General features: G+C 42.1%; 1 protein-coding gene across 1 annotated transcript; it reads right to left on the reverse strand.

Moving 5' to 3' along the window:
- Positions 1–440: 440 nt before the first annotated feature.
- Positions 441–20145, reverse strand: LOC113068447 (acyl-coenzyme A thioesterase 4-like). Its single transcript, XM_026241226.1, has 10 exons — positions 19926–20145; positions 18757–18856; positions 18444–18634; positions 18121–18284; positions 17848–17967; positions 17672–17754; positions 14246–14336; positions 14057–14137; positions 682–823; positions 441–544 (listed from the first exon to the last, which is right to left on the reverse strand). Exons 1-10 carry the CDS (start codon positions 20143–20145, stop codon positions 441–443), a joined length of 1296 nt encoding a protein of 431 aa, XP_026097011.1.
- Positions 20146–20902: the final 757 nt, after the last annotated feature.

The following is a 20902-nucleotide window of genomic DNA, read 5'->3' on the forward strand; positions in this document are numbered from 1 at the left end:
TATGACATTTCAAATATAAAATAAATAAAATTGGAATCACACCAGAGACCTTCCTGCCCAAATTAGGGCTGTTATGCGAAGGATGCTGGAGGGTTATAATCCAGTTTTATAGATGGAAAAACTTCAGAAACCTATTACAGTTCATCCTGGCATCATTTCAGATTTGATGCTCTGAAGACTGTTTCTGGCAGATGTTTTCCATGAAATTAATCAATAATCCATTCATAGATAATCAAATTCATTTGCAATTAATTCCCTCATTGGTTTTTAATAATTACTTATTATTTGGTGACATGGACACAGTAGCAGAAACATGGATAAATGGGTGATTGTTCAAAATGTTGAAATTAAAAAAACTTCCAGAATCATAATGCAATCATTTAAAAATAACCCATAGATTCTAAATGGTTACATTTAAATTGGTGACACTTAAAATTAAGTCACGGTGCTGACAGGTGCTGCCACAGAAATGCTAATATCTTCTTCCATGCGTCCTCTTGTGCATACGCGTGCGGTTTAGTTTGTCCACCCCACAGCATGACAACTGCAGCAACAATAACAACACACATTCACAAGTAAAATACACAATCCTAAGTAAAGACTAAACATTAAATTAGAACTGACATTGAGTGGGCTTATAAACAACAACAAGAATTGTGAGAGTAGATCATGCATTCATACTTGTCTCATTCGTCTCCTGTAGTTTATATTTCGTTGCACGGAAGTGAGGTGAGTACGGAGGTTCAATAAGATGACCTGCACCAGGATAAGTCAGGATTTCCAACAAGTGCCGATTTCCTGCTTTCTCCATCATCATCGCCATCTGGGTTTAAAAGGTCTATAGTCAATATCCAAATAATTTATGAGAATACATTACATTTCTTTTTTTAACTTTGTTTAAGGAAAAGTGAAGTGAAGTGAAGTGACATTCAGCCAAGTATGGTGACCCATACTCAGAATTTGTGCTCTGCATTTAACCCATGCGAAATGCACACACACAGAGCAGTGAACACACACACACCCGGAGCAGTGGGCAGCCATTTATGCTGCAGCGCCCAGGGAGCAGTTGGGGGTTCGATGCCTTGCTCAAGTCTTAACCTAAGTCGTGTTATTGAAGGTGGAGAGAGAGCTGTTCATGCAATACCCCCACCCACAATTCCGTCCAGCCTGAGACTAGAACTCACAACCCTTCGATTAGGAGTCCAACCCTCTAACCATTAGGCCACGACTTCCCCCCAAAAAGCGGAGGAAAAGCCCCTCCTCCACTGAAGATCAATGCCTACTTCGGCATCACTGCCTGTTTAGCCCCACCCACCGATTTGTGCATGTAGTGTATTAATAACTAGAGAGGTTAATATGTAGATCTATGCATAAATCAAATGATAAAGATGGCTCTGAAGACAACAAGATACTGTACAGTGTCAAGCTGTGGAAAAACACAGTCGTTGCATTGTCTTCCTTCTGATCCCAACTTTAGGAAAGAGTGAATTAACTTTATTTTTAATAAAGTTCCAGAATGCATCATTGAGAACTTGATTATTTGTTCACTTTTTAGTGGAGATTTCTTTGTAAAAAAGGCACGGAAAGATTGAAATTAAGACTGTTAAAAGCTGTGCTGACTAAATTGAATCCAATAGTATTTTCTCATTGTCTGTTATTACAGATCGTTTGATATTTACTGAGTATTTATGCATCCATCTGTCAAACATACACAAGTGTTAGCCAGTCATAGCAGTGGGCATTTACTACATAGTCTACAATCTGCCACACCTATTCAAAAAGAGTGTTCTGATGAAGGGGGTCAAAAACAGGACAGAAAATAGCCTATTACTTCTAAATTATGTTTTTTGATGTAAAAATCTTAAAGGGGGGTGAAATGCTATTTCATGCATACTGAGTTTTTTTTACACTGTTAAAGAGTTGGATTCCCATGCGAAACATGGACAAAGTTTCAAAAATTAAGTTGTATGTTTAAAGGAGTATTTTTGTTCCAAAAATACTCCTTCCGGTTTGTCACAAGTTTCGGAAAGTTTTTTTCGAGTATGGCTCTGTGTGACGTTAGATGGAGCGGAATTTCCTTACATGGGTCCTAAGGGCACGTCTGCCGGAAGAGTGCGCGCTCCCGTATAGCAGAGCACTGAGAGCACAGACATTCACTGATCAGAGCGAGAACGTCACGAAATGTCACAAAAGAAGTGCCTTTTTGGTTGCCAGGGCAAGACAACCCTGCACAGATTACCAAAAAAAAAACAGCATTAAGGGACCAGTGGATGGAGTTTATTTTTACAGAGCATCAACAGAGTTGTGCAAGTGTTTTTGTTTGTTCCCTGCATTTCGAAGATGCTTGTTTTACAAACAAGGCCCAGTTTGACGCCGGATTTGCATATCGTTTATTTCTTAAGGATAATGCAGTCCCAACGAAAAAGGGTCACGAACCACATGTGGTGAGTAAAACTGTTTCAAATATCTCTGTTGTTAACTTAGCTATCGGCGCGTAAGCACATCAAGTAAACAACATGCAATGTTTTCATCAAACTGCACTTTCCACATGTACAGCTTAAAAAAAAAGACGACATAAAGTGGAACTTAGTCATTTTCCAAAACCGCTAAGCAAATATATACAGTTTCAGTACATACCACATAGAGACGTCATTGCTGATGCTGCTCTTGTTAAATTTCAGCCTCTGGATCTGATTCTGGATCATAAATATATGCTGAATCTGACTGTTAGCCATGGTTTGTTTTGGATGTTTTTTTCCCTCACGGTAATGTCACAGCTTCCAAACGCTCTCAACGCAAAAGCCTACTCGCGCTCGTGATTCTTTAGCTCCACCCACACGTCACGCCTCCAGCCGGTCGTGTTTTTCCGGGAAAAATCGGTACAGACTATCTTTCTCTTATGAATATAATAAAACTAAAGACTTTTAGGAGTTATGAAGGATGCAGTACTACTCTATAGGTACTCAAGATTAACAGGATATTGAGTGAAAACGAGCATTTCACCCCCCCTTTAATAACATTATAAGTAGACCTCAGAGAACAGTACAAAATAATAAAAAGCCAGTCCGTGGCCCTTTTAAATAAACTAACATTACTAAGCAGATAGTTCCTATCCTTGATTATGATTGGTTGAGCCATGCCCAAAGCTGTTGTAACTTAATCTTGGAACACACACCGGTGAACTCATTGTGCCTAAAGTATTTGTTGCTGAACTACTATACGTTGCTTGATAAAAGAATAATATATTTTATCAATATCATTAAGGCTAATTACTTTTTATGTATGATATGTATGAATAACATGATCAAAATGGTCTTGTAATGTGCGCTAAGAATGTAAATAGGGTAAAGATTGATTTCATGCAGACTTTGGGTATGTTTATATACAACAGTGGGCTAAAAATAGAAAATGTTTTCCTTTCATCTTTTAAAAGTTTTGTGTACGTATGAGTGATGACAATGTTGTCAGAATGATCATGATCCCTGTTCATACTGATGACTAAAAACGCTGTATTATTCATGTCAGGCTAGTATTTGGTATTCCCTTTGTTAAGATACACTACATTCCAGCACACATATCTATAGACTGAACACATAATACACATGCACAATGTCACTTATTTCTGAATTGATCAGTTACACTTTATTTTGATAGTCCACCTTAGACATTCTACTATCTACAAGTAACTTTGCAACTACATGTCAACTAATTCTCATTCATTTGCTAAGTGTCTACTATTTGTCAGAGTAGACTGTTAGGTTAGGTTCATCTTTAGAAAAAAAATTATAATATTTTGATGAAATCTGAGATTGGCCTGCATCTGATCCTCCATAGAAATAAAGGGTACTACTGTGGTCAAGGCACAGAAACGCAGTGAAGACATAGTCCATGGGGGAGTAGTGGTTCAACCGTAATTTTACAAAGTTACAAGAATACTTTTTGTGTGCAAAGAAAACAAAAAGAATGACTTTTTGAATTGAACAATTATTCTCCTCTGCGTCACTATATAGCACCTTTATGGAGAGTACCATGATGCATGCGTGTACTTTCCTACGCACTTAAGGCGAAGTGCATACATATTCAAAGTCAACAGCACTTCACGCATCCAATATGGCATATATTCCCAATGACTATGAAAGGTATTTTCTAACAATTTTTAAATAAATCAATTAAATTTTTAAATGAAAATTAAATCAAGAAAATACCTTCAATACATGACTGCTATAAATGTAATGCACAGCCATGTACATTTGCGTATACATATGTGTACCGAGTCAGAAATGTACTATTATCTGTTGTATTTAAAATAAAATGTAGAAGGCTGATTTTGGGATGTTGATATTAGCTATTTGATGGCTTATAATTAAGGATCAGTAAAGAATGCAGATTCAACCAGTTTAATCTGCAAAAAAAAGCGCTGATTAATGCCAATATAGACATGAGGTTATGAATAATTAAGCAAAGCATCTTCTCATAAGATAAGGACATAATAGATAAGGAATAATAGTTATTTAATATTTAGGAGAAACATGAAAAATTAATAATTAGGAGAATAATTGAATATTAATAATTATGAGAAACAACACATCATTAAATTACTAAAGAGAATGTGAAGCTGAAGTCATGCCATGTGTTCTGGGTAACTGCTTTGTTTAGAAGCCACACCATGTCACACCATGTGGTTTAGATTCAATTGTGGTTTTTCAAAATGTATTACACGTTCACATTCACCCCTCATAAAGTGAATTTGAGGTGTAAAATAGCAACTCATTTATATGAGTGCTATTTCCTTTATCTTTCTTTCTTTCTTTTTTTGCAAGTGATTTTTTTAGTGAGTAATATAACAGTTATGGTGCTTTGTTTCCTCTGCAGTATTCCCAATCATTCTTTTAAAAATAAATGAATAAACTATGAAGTAAGTGAACCCACCAAATGTGTTCCTGCTGGCAAATCAAAATCCCCAATCACACATTTTACAAATCAATGAACCTCTCAGTTAATCTTCACCAGACTTGCAAATCACTGTCTAGTGTGGAAGAGCACAACTAAGGCCAGAGTAAATGCGCCAGGAGTGGAACAAAATGCAGGTATAGAACCTGATAAAATAAACAGAGTGGACATCACATACCGCGTACCGATCCTGCGAAGAACCATACATGCAAGTACTCTAGCACTGAACCAACTGGGCATTTAACTGGGTCGAGCTGGCAGTTGCCGAAATCAAGAAGTGAAGGTTCAGTTCAAGGAGTACAGTTTCCTTGTAGAGGGATCTCTCGACTGGAATATGGTCTAAACAATCTTTGTTGATAGACTGGAATCTTTGAGCCATAACCCCCTTAGGGGCCACACCCACAGTTCCAAAACTCTGGGCAATGGGAAGGTCCCATCTGAGAGAATAGATCCCTTTTGATGAGAATATCCCACAGAGAGCCTCTATGGCTCCTCCCTCATCTCTACCCTGGACTCTGTTTGGTGTTCTCCTCCCAGGTGTCTGTCCTCCACCTGAAACTCCTCCTGTAATGTCTACCTGCCTTCCTGCCATCCCATCACCGGTCACCATCCCACATCTGCTCCTTTGTCCTCGTCCTAAATCCCCCTCCATCCCTCCCTTCATCTCCACTGCACAAGGACGTGCCCTCCAGGAGGGGGGTGATCTGTCACACTCCATTGGACTTTTTGTTGCGTTTTCATTCCCCATGCGTGCTCTGTGACCTAGTTTCCTGTCAGTGTCAGATTTATTATTTTTTCATCGGGCCCTGCACAAGCTCCTGTTTAAGATGTTGACGCAGAAACCCATTATCAAATGCGTTCAGCCCCAGGACTGGTTTGCAGCGATTGACCTGAAAGACTCATACTTTCATCTCTAGATCTTCCCTCGCCACAGACCGTTTTTGCATTTTGCATTCATGGAATTCATGGGAAGTGGGCATCAGGATCCTCAACTATCTCGACGACTGGCACATTATGGCCTGGTCCCGAGAGAAGATGAGCGATCATAGGGTCTTGGTGCTCCGGCACCTCAGTCAGCTGGGGCTTCAGGTCAACTGAGAGAAGAGCAAGCTCTCCCCTGTGCAGAGAATCTCTCATCTCGGTATGAAGTTAGACTCGGTGAGTATGATGGCACGGCTCACCAGCGTGTATGCCCAGTCAGTGCTGAACTGCCTGAGTTCCTTCAGAGGCAGGATAGTGGTACCACTCAAACACTACAGAGGCTGGTGGGGCACATGGCATCCACAGCCACACCGCTCGGGTTGCTCCATATGTGGCCACATCAGCACTGGTTGCACTCCCGAGTCCCGAGATGGGCATGGTGATGTGGTTAACATTGTGTCACCATCACACCGATGTGTTGCCACCTATTCAGCCCTGGTCGGACCATGCCTTTCTATGGGCCAGCATGCCCTTAGAACAAGTGTCCTGGCATGTTGTTGTCACAACAGACAACAGTTGTTGTTGTCCTCCTTTTGAGTCAGACGCGGCTCAAGTCGCTGCGCGCTATCCACATCGAGTTCAATAATGCAGCCAACACGTCCTCACGACAGCTCACCTTTCCCGGGGAATGGTGACTCCATACCCAGATGGTCCAGCTGATATGGAGTCGATTCGGGTAAGCCCAGGTAGACTGGTTTGGTTCCCACGAGTCCTCCCACTGCCAGCTGTACTATGCACTGGCACACAGCTGGCCTCGGGCTCTACGCAAGTAGAGTTTCCCCCAGTGAGCCTGCTCGCACAGATGCTATTCAAGGTCAGGGAGGATGAGGAACAGGTCCTGTTGGTTGCGCCTCACTGGCCTACCCGGACCTGGTTTTCAGAACTCGTGCTCCTCATGACAGCACCTCCCTGGCACATCCCCCTGAGGAGGGACATCCTCTCTCGGGTTGGGCACCATTGGGCACCTTTCCACCATGGGCGTCCAGATCTTTGGTACCTCCATGTGTGGCTTCTGGAAGTGATCTGCCACCAGCGGTGGTAGAAACTATCACTCAGCCTAGAGCCCCCTCTACGAGGCAGCCCTATGCCCTTAAGTGGAGTCTGTTCACGAGGTCAGCAGAAGGGGAAGTCTTGTTCTTAAATTAAGCTTTTAATGTGATTAAAAACTTTAAAAGTACATTAAAATATTTAAAAAAAAATATTCAACATGGAAAGCAATAAAAAATGAAGTAAATAAGTAATTTCCCTAGATAATGGTTTCATAGCATGCTGGGATACGTTGAGGAAAATGTATGAAAGTATAATGAAATAATATAAATGAATAATATAATGATATAAAATGAAAGTAAATGTAAAAGTAAAATGTTTATTTTTTATTTTTTTATGTTTCAGTTGTCTCGATGACGCTGGAGCCTGTTGTACACATATTCCAGCAATTCAAACTTATATCGCAGTCTGTTCATTATCAAAATAAAGCAGCCAACTGAACATTTAAAAGGTTACACTAGTCAGTAAATAGACCGCAGTATACCGGTTTACTCTGCTGTTATGCCAAGGACGTTTTTGCTCATGTGAAGAGGATGGTCTTTTCCATTGTTATGTGAATGCGTGTAATATACAAGCCTAGTTTACATTATAAATAGTTTAACATTCAGATACATTGCAAATATGGAAACATTTGTATTTGTGCCGAGTGAGATGTGAGCAATAACCTGCAAATAAATTTAGCCAAAGTCATGCTCACTCGTCCTCGTATATGCACGCACGCATGCATTAAATGATCATAATCACATCTATTCATTTTATAATCCTGCTACTAGTATTTTATTCAGACCAAAACCCCTTTAATTTAATTTAAACCATTTTGTATGTGTGTGTGGTCATGCAATTGTAATGACGCGGAGGCGGCGTTAGAATCCATGTGCAGTTTAATAACTTACACAGCAGACAAATCCAAACAGTAGGCAGGGAATCGTAATCGTAGGAGGCAGAGAATCATACACAGATAGGCAGTCCAATCCAAACAACAAGACAATGGGCAAATCCAAAGACAGAGACAGGGAAACCAGGCAAAGATCATACACAAGAAGGCAAACTATGGCAATGGGAAAAACGCTCGGTAAGGCAGACAGGCTGGCAATACTTCGCAACGTGACAGTGGTGGCGGCCATGCTTATATATAGCACAAAAAGGAAGTACAGTGAAGCAGAGGGAGTGGATCACAGTCAGTACTCGGGAGAGGGCTCCCTCTGCTGGCGTGGCATTAAAGAATCCCCCCCCCCACGAGCGCCTCCTGGCGCTCTACGAGGACGTCCCCGTGGTCGTGGTGCTGAACGATCGGGTCTGGCCCGATGAAATTCCTGAATTAACGAGGGATCCAGTATGTCGTGGGCGGCTACCCAAGATCTCTCCTCTGGACCGTATCCCTCCCAGTCCACCAAGTATTGAAGCTGACCCCCTCTTCGTCTGGAGTCCAACAACTCCTTTACCGCGTAAGCCGGAGTTCCATCAATGTCCAGCGGTGGAGGTGGCTCCCGGTTCTCGACTTGGGGTCAGCATTCGGGTGGAACGGTTTCAGGAGGGAAACATGGAAGGAGGGAGAGATACGGTAGTTAACAGGCAGCTCCAGTTCATAAGTGACCGCATTAATCTGTCTCAAGACTTTGAATGGGCTTACGTACAGTGGGCTGAGTTTCTTGCTGGGCAACTGCAGCTTGAGGTCCCAAGTGGAGAGCCAGACCCTTTGTCCCGGTTGATAGGGGGGATTTGGATGACGTCTTCGATTGACCTGAATTTCCTGATTCCTGATGGCCCTTTGTAGACGCACGAGCACTGTCCCATACCCTCTCGCTCCGATGAATCCAATCGTCAACTGCAGGTACAAGCGACGGTTCTCCAGACCACGGGAACATGGGGGGTTGGTATCCTAGCACACACTGGAACGGAGTAAGGCCTGTGGATGAATGTCTTAAAGAGTTCTGAGCGTACTCTGCCCATGGAAGGAACTCTGACCATCGATGCTGCTCACGTCCACAGTAGGATCTAAGGTATCTGCCGATCTCTTGATTCAATCTCTCCACTTGTCCATTTGATTGAGGGTGGTAACCTGAAGTTAAACTGACATTGATATCGAGTTGTTTACAGAAAGCTCTCCATACCTGGGACGTGAATTGTGTTGCACGGTCTGAGACAATATCCTCGGGGATACCGTAAATCCTGAAGACATGGTGGAACATCGCTTGAGCTGTATCCATGGCTGTGGGAAGACCTTTCAGCGGTACAAGTCTGCATGCCTTAGAGAAGCGGTCAATGATTACAAGGATAGCGGTGAAACATTCAGATGGGGGGAGATCGGTGACAAAGTCAATAGATAGGCGTGACCATGGTCTCTGTGGTATCGGTAAGGGTTGCAGCAAACCTGATGGGAGTTCCTTGGGGGTTTTAGACTGTGCACACACAGGACATGACTTGACAAAAGTTGCTACATCCTTGACCATAGCAGGCCACCAAAAGGAGTTCTGCGTGAGGTGTAGTGTGCAAGAGATACCCACTGTAAGACTCGTGGTCGAATCCTGGATGGCACATAGTGTCGACTGGCAGGAAAGCCCTGTGGTGTAGGTTCGTTATGCTGTTCCCTTTGAATCTCCTCCATTATGTCCCACGTGACTGGTGCGATGATGATGGACGATGGTAGGATAGATTCGGGTTGATGATCGTTCAATGGGTGGTCATGCCTTCTGGACAGGGCATCAGCCTTACTATTCTTACTGCCAGGGCGGTACGTCACTGCAAATTGGAACCTGGTAAAAAACAAAGACCAACGAGCCTGGCGAGGATTTAATCTTTTCGCACTCTTGATGTATTCAAGGTTCTTATGATCAGTGATTACCTGGAAGGGGTGAGTGGAACCCTCTAACCAGTGCCTCCATTCCTCAATGGCTGCCTTCATAGCCAATAGCTCCTTGTTTCCGACATCATAGTTTCGTTCAGCATCTGTGAGTTTTCTGGAAAAGTAAGCACAGGGGAAGAGCTTGCCTGGTTGTCCGTGGCGTTGAGAGAGCACTGCACCGATCCCACAATCGGAGGCATCAACTTCCAGTATGAATGGTAAGTCGGGGTCAGGGTGTTTCAGGATAGGCGCAGTGGAAAAGCTGTTCTTGAGGTTAGCGAATGCCTGTGTAGCTTGATCAGTCCATTTTAACTTGGATGGCTTCCCCTTCAATAATGATGTCATAGGTGCGGCTGTGATACTGTAGTTCCTTATGAAACTTCGGTAGAAGTTTGCGAATCCTAGAAAGCGTTGAAGTTCCTTCACGGTGGTGGGTTGTGGCCATTCAGTGACTGCCTTGATCTTAGACTGATCCACTTCTACACCCTGATGGTTGACGTTATAGCCTAGAAAGGAGGTTCTTGACACATGGAATTCACATTTCTCTGCCTTGACGTAGAGCTGATTCTCTAACAATCTGGTAAGTACCGTTCTGACATGATTCTTGTGTTCCTCTTCAGACTTAGAGTAAATTAGGATGTCATCGATGTAGACTACAAACAAATTTGTTCAAGAGGTCCCTGAAAATCTCGTTCATGAATGACTGGAATACCGCTGGTGCATTTGCTAGTCCATACGGCGTAACTTGGTACTCATAGTGCCCCCTAGTGATCAGAAATGCCGTCTTCCATTCATCACCCTCTCTGATCCTGATGAGATTATATGCACTTCTCAAATCTAGTTTGGTGTAGATTTTGGCCTCCCTGAGTTGTTCAAGTGCTGCAGGAACAAGTGGCAGTGGATATCGGAACTTGACAGTAATATTGTTCAAACCTCTATAGTCGATGCAGGGGCGTAGACCTCCATCCTTTTTCTCCGCGAAGAAGAATCCTGCTGCAGCTGGGGATGTGGATGGACGGATGAATCCTGAACTGAGAGCTTCCTCAACATAAGCATCCATAGCCTGACTCTCCGGAAGTGACAGTGGATAGATCTTACTCTTGGGTGGCATGGCGTTACGTAGTAGTTCTATGGCACAATCCCAATGACGATGAGGTGGTAGTTGAGTGGCCTTGGTTTTACTGAAGACTTCCTGAAGATCCTGATAAGAGGATGGAATGGTGACAGGCTTACATTCTGGACTCTTGACGCTGGTGGTGAGACAAGGTTTAGACGGGACATTATTCAGACAGGTAGAGAAACAGAATTGTGACCAACATTTTATCTCACCACTCTGCCAGGAAATGGCTGGGTCATGGACAGATAACCAGGGATATCCAAGTATAACTTCATGGCATGGGGAATCGATGACATAGAAAGTAATGGTTTCCTGGTGAAATAGTCCTATCTGCATTTTTACAGGTTGGGTTTGTTGAGTGATGCCACTTCCAATGGGTTTATTGTTAACAGCTTTTACTTCAATAGGAGGATCACATGGTAGAACGGGAATGTGGTATGTATCCGCAAGATCTCGATGAATGAGGTTTAATGCCGAGCCAGAGTCAATCAGCGCTGTGAATTCAAACGAATCGTTTCGAATCGTATAGCCAACGTAATATAATCAGAAAAGGAATAGTCCTCACCTTTACGAGCGAGCTCTGCCTGTAACTCCAGGTTTAAACTGCGACGAAACATGTCCTTAAGTGCAACATCGTTCCATCCACTCTGAGCAGCAATAGTTCTAAACTCGATGGCATGATCGGCGGCTGATTTGCGGCCTTGAGTGAGTTGCATTAGTTGAGTGGAAACATCCTTGCCCCCTGCTGGGTATTCAAACACATCTCGGAGTTGTTTAATGAAATACGGGAAAGATGTTTGTAACATGCGGTCGGTTTCCCAAACTACTGCGGCCCACTCGATCGCTTTGCCTTTGCTTAGCAAGGACATGAGGAACGCAGACTTCTTCTCATCAGAGTCAAAGCTCTCCTCTTGATACATAAAAAAGATCTCAACTTGACGAATGAAACCTTTACATTGTTCCGCGGAACCGTTGAATTTATCAGAGAGAGCAAAATGTACCTTTGCGGGCTTGGGTGGTGGTAGCGATCGCAGGTACTGTGTGAGATAGTCATTAGCCACTTGAGCTTTAGCCAGTTGGTCGCGGTACTCCATGAGAACATTGTTCTGATAAGTCAACGCAGCCTGTAGATCTGTTACCTCTGCTGGATTCTTCGGAGGCGAAGTATTATGTAATGACGTGGAGGCGGCGTTAGAATCCATGTCCAGTTTAATAACTTACACAGCAGACAAATCCAAACAGTAGGCAGGGAATCGTAATCGTAGGAGGCAGAGAATCATACACAGATAGGCAGTCCAATCCAAACAACAAGACAATGGGCAAATCCAAAGACAGAGACAGGGAAACCAGGCAAAGATCATACACAAGAAAGCAAACTATGGCAATGGGAAAAACGCTCGGTAAGGCAGACAGGCTGGCAATACTTCGCAACGTGACAGTGGTGGCGGCCATGCTTATATATAGCACAAACAGGAAGTACAGGCGAAGCAGAGGGAGCGGATCACAGTCAGTACTCGGGAGAGGGCTCCCTCTGCTTGCGTGGCGTTACAGCAATAGACGCATTTTGCAGCATTAAGGTTAACGATTAATCGAATAATTGATCGTTAATTGAAATGACGATCGATCATGGAAATGATCTAAATGGACATCCCTAGTAAATGATTATGCTTCTTCAGCCTTGATCGATTTCTCTCAGAGTTGTTTTAGGCCCCAGTTCTCGCCTTGGGCTCCAATCAACCATAAATCTCTGTTGATACATTTCTGATAAGGGTTTTGCTACCAATGATTTGTCAAGTCAGTTCTTTGAGCAGGATTATTCAGAACCAGTGGTAGCCTGCCTGGGTGGCAGGCCATGGTCTGTTTTTAGACACCTGGCCATATCCCCTTTAAGGAATCTCTTTCTTCTGATGTCAAGCCTTGAGCTATGCCCTAGGCTTGGGCTTTCTAGACCAGCCCTTAACAAGTAAGCTATTTTAGGGTATGCAGCTCAGGCAAAGGAGATAATGTCATGGACAGCCATCAAGACGTCCTTTTGGGCAACTCCCATGGATATGGTAGAGTTGGTACTTTGTGCTCACTGGGGTTTCTGGCATACAATCCCCTCAGCATGGAAGCATGGGTATACTATTCCCCATGGAAACATTTTGAAATCGAATCGATCTGGAAAATCTGAATCTATTCCGCATAGCAACCCCTAGAGGACACAGTTCAAAGTTCCCTTGGAAGGGAACATCTCATGTTACATCTGTAATCATGGTTCCATGAAAAGGGAATTAGACACTGCGTCCCCTAGTTCCATTGTCATGCTTTGGATGTAAGCTTCAGATAAAGTGGATGATGTGTTCTCCTGGAAACCTTTTGCACTGAGGTTGTGCTGGGAGGATGACGTCACAGGCTGTCGCTGGCCAATGTTATTGTCATGTTTAGATGTATGCTTCAGACACTGGTCAAGCTGAAGGCATTCCCCATAGTGACCCTAGAGGATGAAGTGTCTCATTCCCTGCTCAGGGCACCATAGTTTAATACTAGGGCTGGGTATTGATTCAGATTTTCCAGATCGAATCGATTTCAAAATGTTTCCATTTGCTTGAACTTCTTCAAGTGAGTTGCAAAAGTTTTGTGTGTGTGTGTTCAGCATATGGGCTGCATTTGAATTTGTGACGGGCGTGGGTTGGGGAACCACTGCTTAAATCTGAATGAATGAATGACAGGTTCGTTGGTAACATTGCACTAGGCACATAAGAGGGTGGCATCTAGTGGAGCAGATTTGTAATTAGATTAATGCTACGTTCAATGTCTGTGGAAATAAATATGGAAAAAATTTATTCATGGCATTCGAGAATCGATTTTGAATCAACCACATTTTAAAAAACGATTAATCGAAAAAGCAATTTAATACGTAACATACAGCATTTTCTTATACAATTAAAATTAACAGATGCTAACCTCTGCAATTATGTGCAACACAAACACCTCAATTAAATATCAGACAATTTTATTTAGTGTTTCATGAACTTTTAATTAAGTTTTAATAAAGTTTGCTTTGTTTTATGTCACAGTAGAAAGCAATGTTTAGAAATAAGCTTAATGTGACAGATCCTGAAAAATATGTAACTCACGTCTTCAGCGGATTCCACTGCAGGGAAAGTCTGATCATCGTCACCATTCACCAACAGAAGAGGACACTTTATTCTCCCAACCTGTGTGCATTTTAATAGATGACTGACATTAATGGAAAGCAAAATATTAAAAATAGACATAAAACTAGACAAAAAAACATCAACAAATCCATACTGATATATACTCACGTCAACTTTGCCAGATTCACAGGAAATCGCTAAATGCAGATTTCTGTAGATAACCTGGTTGTCCTCATTCACACGTAGCTTATCTGCATGGCTGGAATTAACATTTTATTATTAGTATTTTTATTATTAGTGTTATTACCATTAGTAAAATATTCACAATGGACATATTTACTCTTTTATTTTAATTGTAATATTACAGTTTTTAATAGTGCGGAAAAAAACAATCTCATTGTTTTATCATGTTCTCATAATATATTTAGACATTTAAGTGTGGGGGTGATGCATGGGGAAAAAGTGTGTGGGGGGGGGGGGGGGGGGCGGGGGGGTAAGAGAGTTCAGCTTCCTGACTGCCTGATGAATGGCCTGGAAACTCTGCAGTCTCCTCCCTGATGGCAGCAGACTGATGATGCTCTGTTTCGGATAGATGGGATAACCTGCAATGCAGAGAGCTTTACGGGTGAGACAGGTATCGTAAATCTCCTGGAGGGAGGGGAGGGAGACACCAATAATCTTCTCATCTACTCTCAATATGCATTGACAGGTCTTCCGGCAGGACACGTTGCATGCGCCATACCACACAGTTATGAAGCTAGTTAGGATGCTCTCGATGGTGCCTCTGTAGAAGGTGCACATGAGGGCGGCTGGGGCTCTGGCTCTTTTCAGTTTGCAGAAGAAGTAGAGACGCTGCAGTGCTTTTTGGCCAGTGCTGGAGTGTTGTCAGTCCAGAAGAGGTCCTCTGTGATGTGCACACCAGAAGCTTGGTGCTACTCACCCTAACCACACAGTCACACAATTGATGGTCAGAGGAGCATACTGAGTGTGCACTCTCTTGAAGTCAACAATAATCTCCTTCATCTTCTCTACATTCAAAGAGAGACTGTTGTCACTGCACCACCCAGCCAGGTGGCTCACCTCACTCCTGTAGCTTGTCTCATCTCTATTGCTAATGAGACCCACAACAGTCTTGTCATCCGCAGTGTAATGGTGTGCAGTCATGGGTCAACAGAGTGAAGAGGAGGGGGCTCAGCACTCATCCTTGGGGGCCACAGTGTTCAGTGTGATGGTACTGGATGTGTTGCTGCTGACATGTACTGCCTGAGGTCTACCAGTCAGAAAGTCCAAAGCCAGTTGCACAGCGAAGCGTTGAGCCCCAGCTCGACCAGTTTATGAATGAGCTGTTGAGGGATGATGGTACTGAATGCTGAACTGAAGTCTATGAACAGCATTCTGATGTACAAGTCTTTTTCTGTCTAGATGTGTGAGCAGTGGCGATGGCATCGTTGGTCGAGCCGTTGGACTGATATGCAAACTGGAAGGGATCCAGGGACGGGGGAGGGGGGCAGACATGATTGGTGTATGACTAGCCATTCAAAGCACTTCACGAGAATAGGAATATGTGCAATTGGATAGTAGTCATTGAAACAGCATGGAGATGGCTTCCTTGGGACTGGAATGATGATGGTAGCTTTGAAGCATGTGGGAACAACAGCCTGACTAAGTGAGATGTTCCACTGGACAGTATCTCAGTACATGCACAGGAGTGTTGTCATGACCCAGAGCTTTGTGTGCATTGATCCTGCTGAAGTATCTTCTCACACTGTCTGGGATCAGCGCCATCACCTATGCGCTGGGAGGAGGTGGAGTCTTCTGTGCAGTGGTGATGTTTTGTGCCTCAAAGTGAGCAAAGAAGGAGTTCAGCTCATTCAGCAGGAGGATGGTGCTGTCACAGGTCCGCGGTGGGGGCTTGTAGTCTGTAATAGTCTGTTTACCCTGCCATAGGCTCTGAGTGTCTCTGCTGTCACAGAAACAATGGGTTATTCTCCTGGAATACGGCCTCTTAGCCTCCCTGATGCCACAGGATAGGTTGGCCCTAGCTGTCCTCAGGCCCACCTCATCTCCAGCTCAGAAGGCAGCGTTCTGCGTCTTCAGGAGTCTGTAGACCTCCTGTCAACCACGACTTCTGGTTTGCATGGACAGTGATGATCTTTGTGACTGTTACATCAAAAATACAGTTGTTGAAGTATGCAGTGAAAGTCTCAGAGTACTTTAACGAGCGGGCTGTATGCAGGCATTAGCATGATAGTGATGTGTTCTGAGGCGCCAAGGTGGGGGAATGGGAGGTCTTCGTGAGCTACTTTCTGTGTCATGTAAACAAAGTCCAAAGTGTTTTTACCTTGTGTTGGTGTATTTTTGGGAACACAGTCTTTAAGTCTGCATGGTTAAAATCCCCAGCTATGATGAGAAAAGCACCAGGGTGGACGGTCTGCTGCTCACTGATGTGCCGATACAGTTAATTTGGTGCCTCACTCCTGGTGTTGTTGTTGTTGGAGCTGGGATGGATGTATATAGCAAAGAGCAGTATGGCTAAATATTCCCTTGGTACATAGAATGGCTGGCACTTAATAATCATAAACTACACCAGGGGTGAGCAGTGTTTGCAGGTCACAACAGCATCGTGGCACCACACATTACTGATGTAAACACAAAGCCTGCCGCCACATGATTTACCTCTCACGACGAGGACTCGGCCCACTCGGTAGCATGTCAGCTGATCAAGCTGAATAGTGCAGAATTATATACATATATATATATATATATTTATGTGTGTGCTCTTGTTTTGTGACATATCAGGACACAACTCTCTATAATGACATGGGTGTAACACAGGTATTACAAGGAGAGACTTATGAGGACATAACCCATGTTCCCATTTTTCAAAACGCTTATAAATCATACAGAATGAGTTTTTTTTTTTTTTTTTTTTTTTTTTGACAAAGTAAAAATGCACAAAGTTTCCTGTGAGGGTTAGGTGTAGGGTTGGTGTAGGGCGATAGAAAATACAGTTTCTACAGTACAAAAAACATTACGCCTATGGGATGTACCCACTTATCACAAAAACAAATGTGTGTGTGTGTGTGTGTGTGTGTGTGTGTGTGTGTGTGTGTGTGTGTTTGTGTGTGTGTGTATAAATAGTTAAAAAAAATATAAAGTCACACTTACATCTTCATATTACAATTAACATTTATATTGTCAGAATTATAACTACATTAAAGATTTCCATATATTAGACTTATAACTATATATTTTGACTTACATTTATATTTTTCAGATTTATAAATATATGTTCTGATTTACTTCTATACATATTCAGACTTAAAACTGTATATTCAATTTTACTTCTATATATTTACAGTTTACATTTATATAATTTCTATATTCAGATTTTATGTAATTATTTTCTGTTTGGTGCTTCATACCTTTTTTAATACACACACACACACACACACACACACACACACTTAACTGTGAATTAAGTGATCAAATGATTGTGGGGGCACTCTGTTTAATTAAAATTAAGATAACTGCTAAACAATTGTAATGCCATAACATCCTCTTCCTAAAATCCTCATGGTTTCTGTGTCTCACTTTTTCAGCTGCTCAAAGAGTTCAAAGAGGGATTTATTAACAGGCACCAGATGACTTCCACTTATGCACACACAGCACTTGGGCTGCAAAATAAAAAACACACAAAAATCTGGAATGTAATACAAATAATATGCATTTAAAATGTAGATACACGTGTTTACATGTGCCAAGCAAACCTTAATGACTTTGGAGTAGGACACCATATTGAGTGTGATGACACTTCCTATACTAAGCCCAAGAACAGCCAAATTATCCTTCTTTACCATTGGATGATTATTCAGGATCTGGTATGCTCTCTACAGGAAACATATACACAAACATAAACGTGCACATCAAGGGTGCTGAAATAGTTCCTCTGGAACTATAGGCAGGTATTTACAATGCCAAACTACATCAACTACCATGTAACTACCATCAACTACATTATTAAACCAAAAGTTCTGAATTACCTCAAAGTAAGAAGCATCAGTGTCTTCCAGTCTCAGGTCTTCTGGGCCAAGGTACTCAAGTGCCATGGATGCAAAGCCATGAGATGCAAGTATGGCAGAACGGTACTCAACCAAACCACCACCTCCTCCCCACAGGTCCAGCACTGCTGGGTATGGCCCGGAGCCTAAAAACATATGGCAAATAATTTAAGCAATTTACATGACTTCTTTAACTTAAAATTGAATATAAATCAACATCCTGGGAAACCGGGGAATATGAATCAATGTCACAACTGAACTTGAATGGTTTTGGGTGATTAGAAATCTAATATGGATATTTGTACCTGGAGGCAGGAATAATGTTCCTCGTAAATTTTTCTCCCTGATGTTGACCCTCTTCACACCTGGTGCGATGTACCAGCGCTCACTGACACTGGTTGCCAAGGGTGTTTGCTGGCTGAAGCCTTGAGATATATGCCCACTGTATACTGAAATGCAAACTTCCATTGGTCTGAAAGTGTCTCTCTTACGTAACCTGGCATAAAGACCAGTAGTTAGGTGACTTCTTGCTTCCAAACTCTTCACATAAAAATCAAACCTATATTTAAAAATGGTAATTAAAAGCCCACACCATCACATTTTTCTAGTCAAAGCTACCTGATTCCATGTCGACTTCCTGATGTGGGCCTCATGCTCCAAAGCAACCCCATTGGCTCTGTGCCTTCAAAAGTGCCTCCCAAACTTTCATCTTTGAACCCTAAATTACACATGAGAGCATACATCCACAACATGTACTTGCAAATTGTAACAAAGTTTTAGTTTATTTCTGAATCAATATAGAAGTGGCAACTTATTATAATACCAGAAAAATGATCAGAGGAATCTACAATCTATCTTGTCTGAAACATATCAAAATGACCAGTTTTAAAGTTTTTTTTTTTTAATCTGGATATCCTTGCTGAAAATCTGTAGGTAATTTGTTTTGGAATATGTACAGTTTTCATAAAAAATAAGTAATTTGACTTGGAATGTGTGCTCTACATTTGAACGAAGTGCACACACAGAGTAGTGAGTACTGAGTAATGAACACACATACACACACCCGGAGCTATGGGCAGCAATTTTTGCTGTGTCACCCTGAGAGAAGTTGTGAGTTTGATGCATTACTCGAGGTTCTCACCTCAGTCATGGTATTGAAGGTGAATCTGAATAGAATTTTTTTTAGTTTCTATCTAGTTTAAGTAGGACCTAGCTGTAAGTCAATAATTTTATGTAATTAATGGACATAAGCTTGTTCAATCAGTTGGTTGATGGTTAACCTGGCTAAAAGCTGGCTAGTACTTTGTAATTTCCACTTTAATCCAAAACAAGGCTTAAGCTCCTTATGCTGTTATAAGGAACTTGTATAAAGGACCATCAGCTTTGTTAGGATGGAGTTCCTTGTAATCCAACTGGGGGCTGAAATACTAATGCCAAATGGAACAGTATGAAACATTGGAGAAGTGTTTCATGAGCAGCTGAGCTTTGGCACCAGCATTTCAACAATGGTTTATGTGCATTCAGGCAAATTTACTCTTTATAACACTGGGAAAACAGATCTTTCTTGTCAGAAAACACTGCACAGCTCCTCTACCAAGCTCTTGTCATTTAATAATAGACTACTACAGTGCCCTGCTGACCAGCTTGACTAAGTATCTACAGATGAGCCAGAATCCAGCAGCTCCTCAATCAATCAAAGAGAACCCATGTCACATTTCTCCTGATCTCACTCCACTTGCTTCCAATAAATGATGGAATCAAATGATGCATTAGACTGTACTACGCACCTGTCACTGATCCATGTTCATCACTGACATAGTGACCAAATGCCTCCCAGAAGTCCTTGTCATCTGATTGATGCAGAGAATGTAGTGTCACTTTTTGATTTGGTGGTAAATTTGTTACCACAAACTTAAACTTCTCATCCACCAATCCACGAATGGGCTGAACAGAGAGCAAAGGGCATGTCCTCTTCTGAGTGCTCACAGACCTATACAGAGAATACATGTGAAAATAACTTATCTTAAATAATAGCAATTGTGTTAAGGAATATGTATGGTAGACTGAAGACATCCTATTCAGAGTGTCCAAATATCAGTAATTGTAAAAAATTATTCTAGCTCCAGACCAAACTACAGAACTTACCCAACACATATCAATTCTCTATTTCAAGATTAAATATGGGGTTAAACCAACCTGTCCTCCAACCAATACGCTTGTATAGGTCGTTTGTCCAAATCCCTGAAATACGACCCATCAGAGCGTATACTACAATTGTGCCCCTATCGGCAAAAGGTTGTTTTCATATTAATGTTTTGTACTCTTTTATTTGCACTCTGGTTTGCGTTTCGTATAGCTCAGTTAGTAGATTATTGCGTTATACAGTATTGTTCAAAATAATAGCAGTACAATGTGACTAACCAGAATAATCAAGGTTTTTCGTATATTTTTTTTATTGCTACGTGGCAAACAAGTTACCAGTAGGTTCAGTAGATTGTCAGAAAACAAATGAGACCCAGCATTCATGATATGCACGCTCTTAAGGCTGTGCAATTGGGCAATTAGTTGAATTAGTTGAAAGGGGTGTGTTCAAAAAAATAGCAGTGTGGCATTCAATCACTGAGGTCATCAATTTTGTGAAGAAACAGGTGTGAATCAGGTGGCCCCTATTTAAGGATGAAGCCAACACTTGTTGAACATGCATTTGAAAGCTGAGGAAAATGGGTCGTTCAAGACATTGTTCAGAAGAACAGCGTACTTTGAT

The sequence above is a fragment of the Carassius auratus genome, chromosome 4, assembly GCF_003368295.1.
Source record: "Carassius auratus strain Wakin chromosome 4, ASM336829v1, whole genome shotgun sequence".
In the NCBI taxonomy this organism is placed as follows: domain Eukaryota; kingdom Metazoa; phylum Chordata; class Actinopteri; order Cypriniformes; family Cyprinidae; genus Carassius; species Carassius auratus.

Coding starts and splice junctions, on each gene's coding strand:
- LOC113068447 (XM_026241226.1), bottom strand. CDS start 20,145: ATGTATTCTCTGTATAGGTCTGTGAGCACTCAGAAGAGGACATGCCCT. Junction 18,857..19,925: donor TGAACATGGATCAGTGACAG/GTGCGTAGTACA, acceptor TGTGTAATTTAG/GGTTCAAAGATGAAAGTTTG. Junction 18,635..18,756: donor GGAAGTCGACATGGAATCAG/GTAGCTTTGACT, acceptor TCTTTATGCCAG/GTTACGTAAGAGAGACACTT.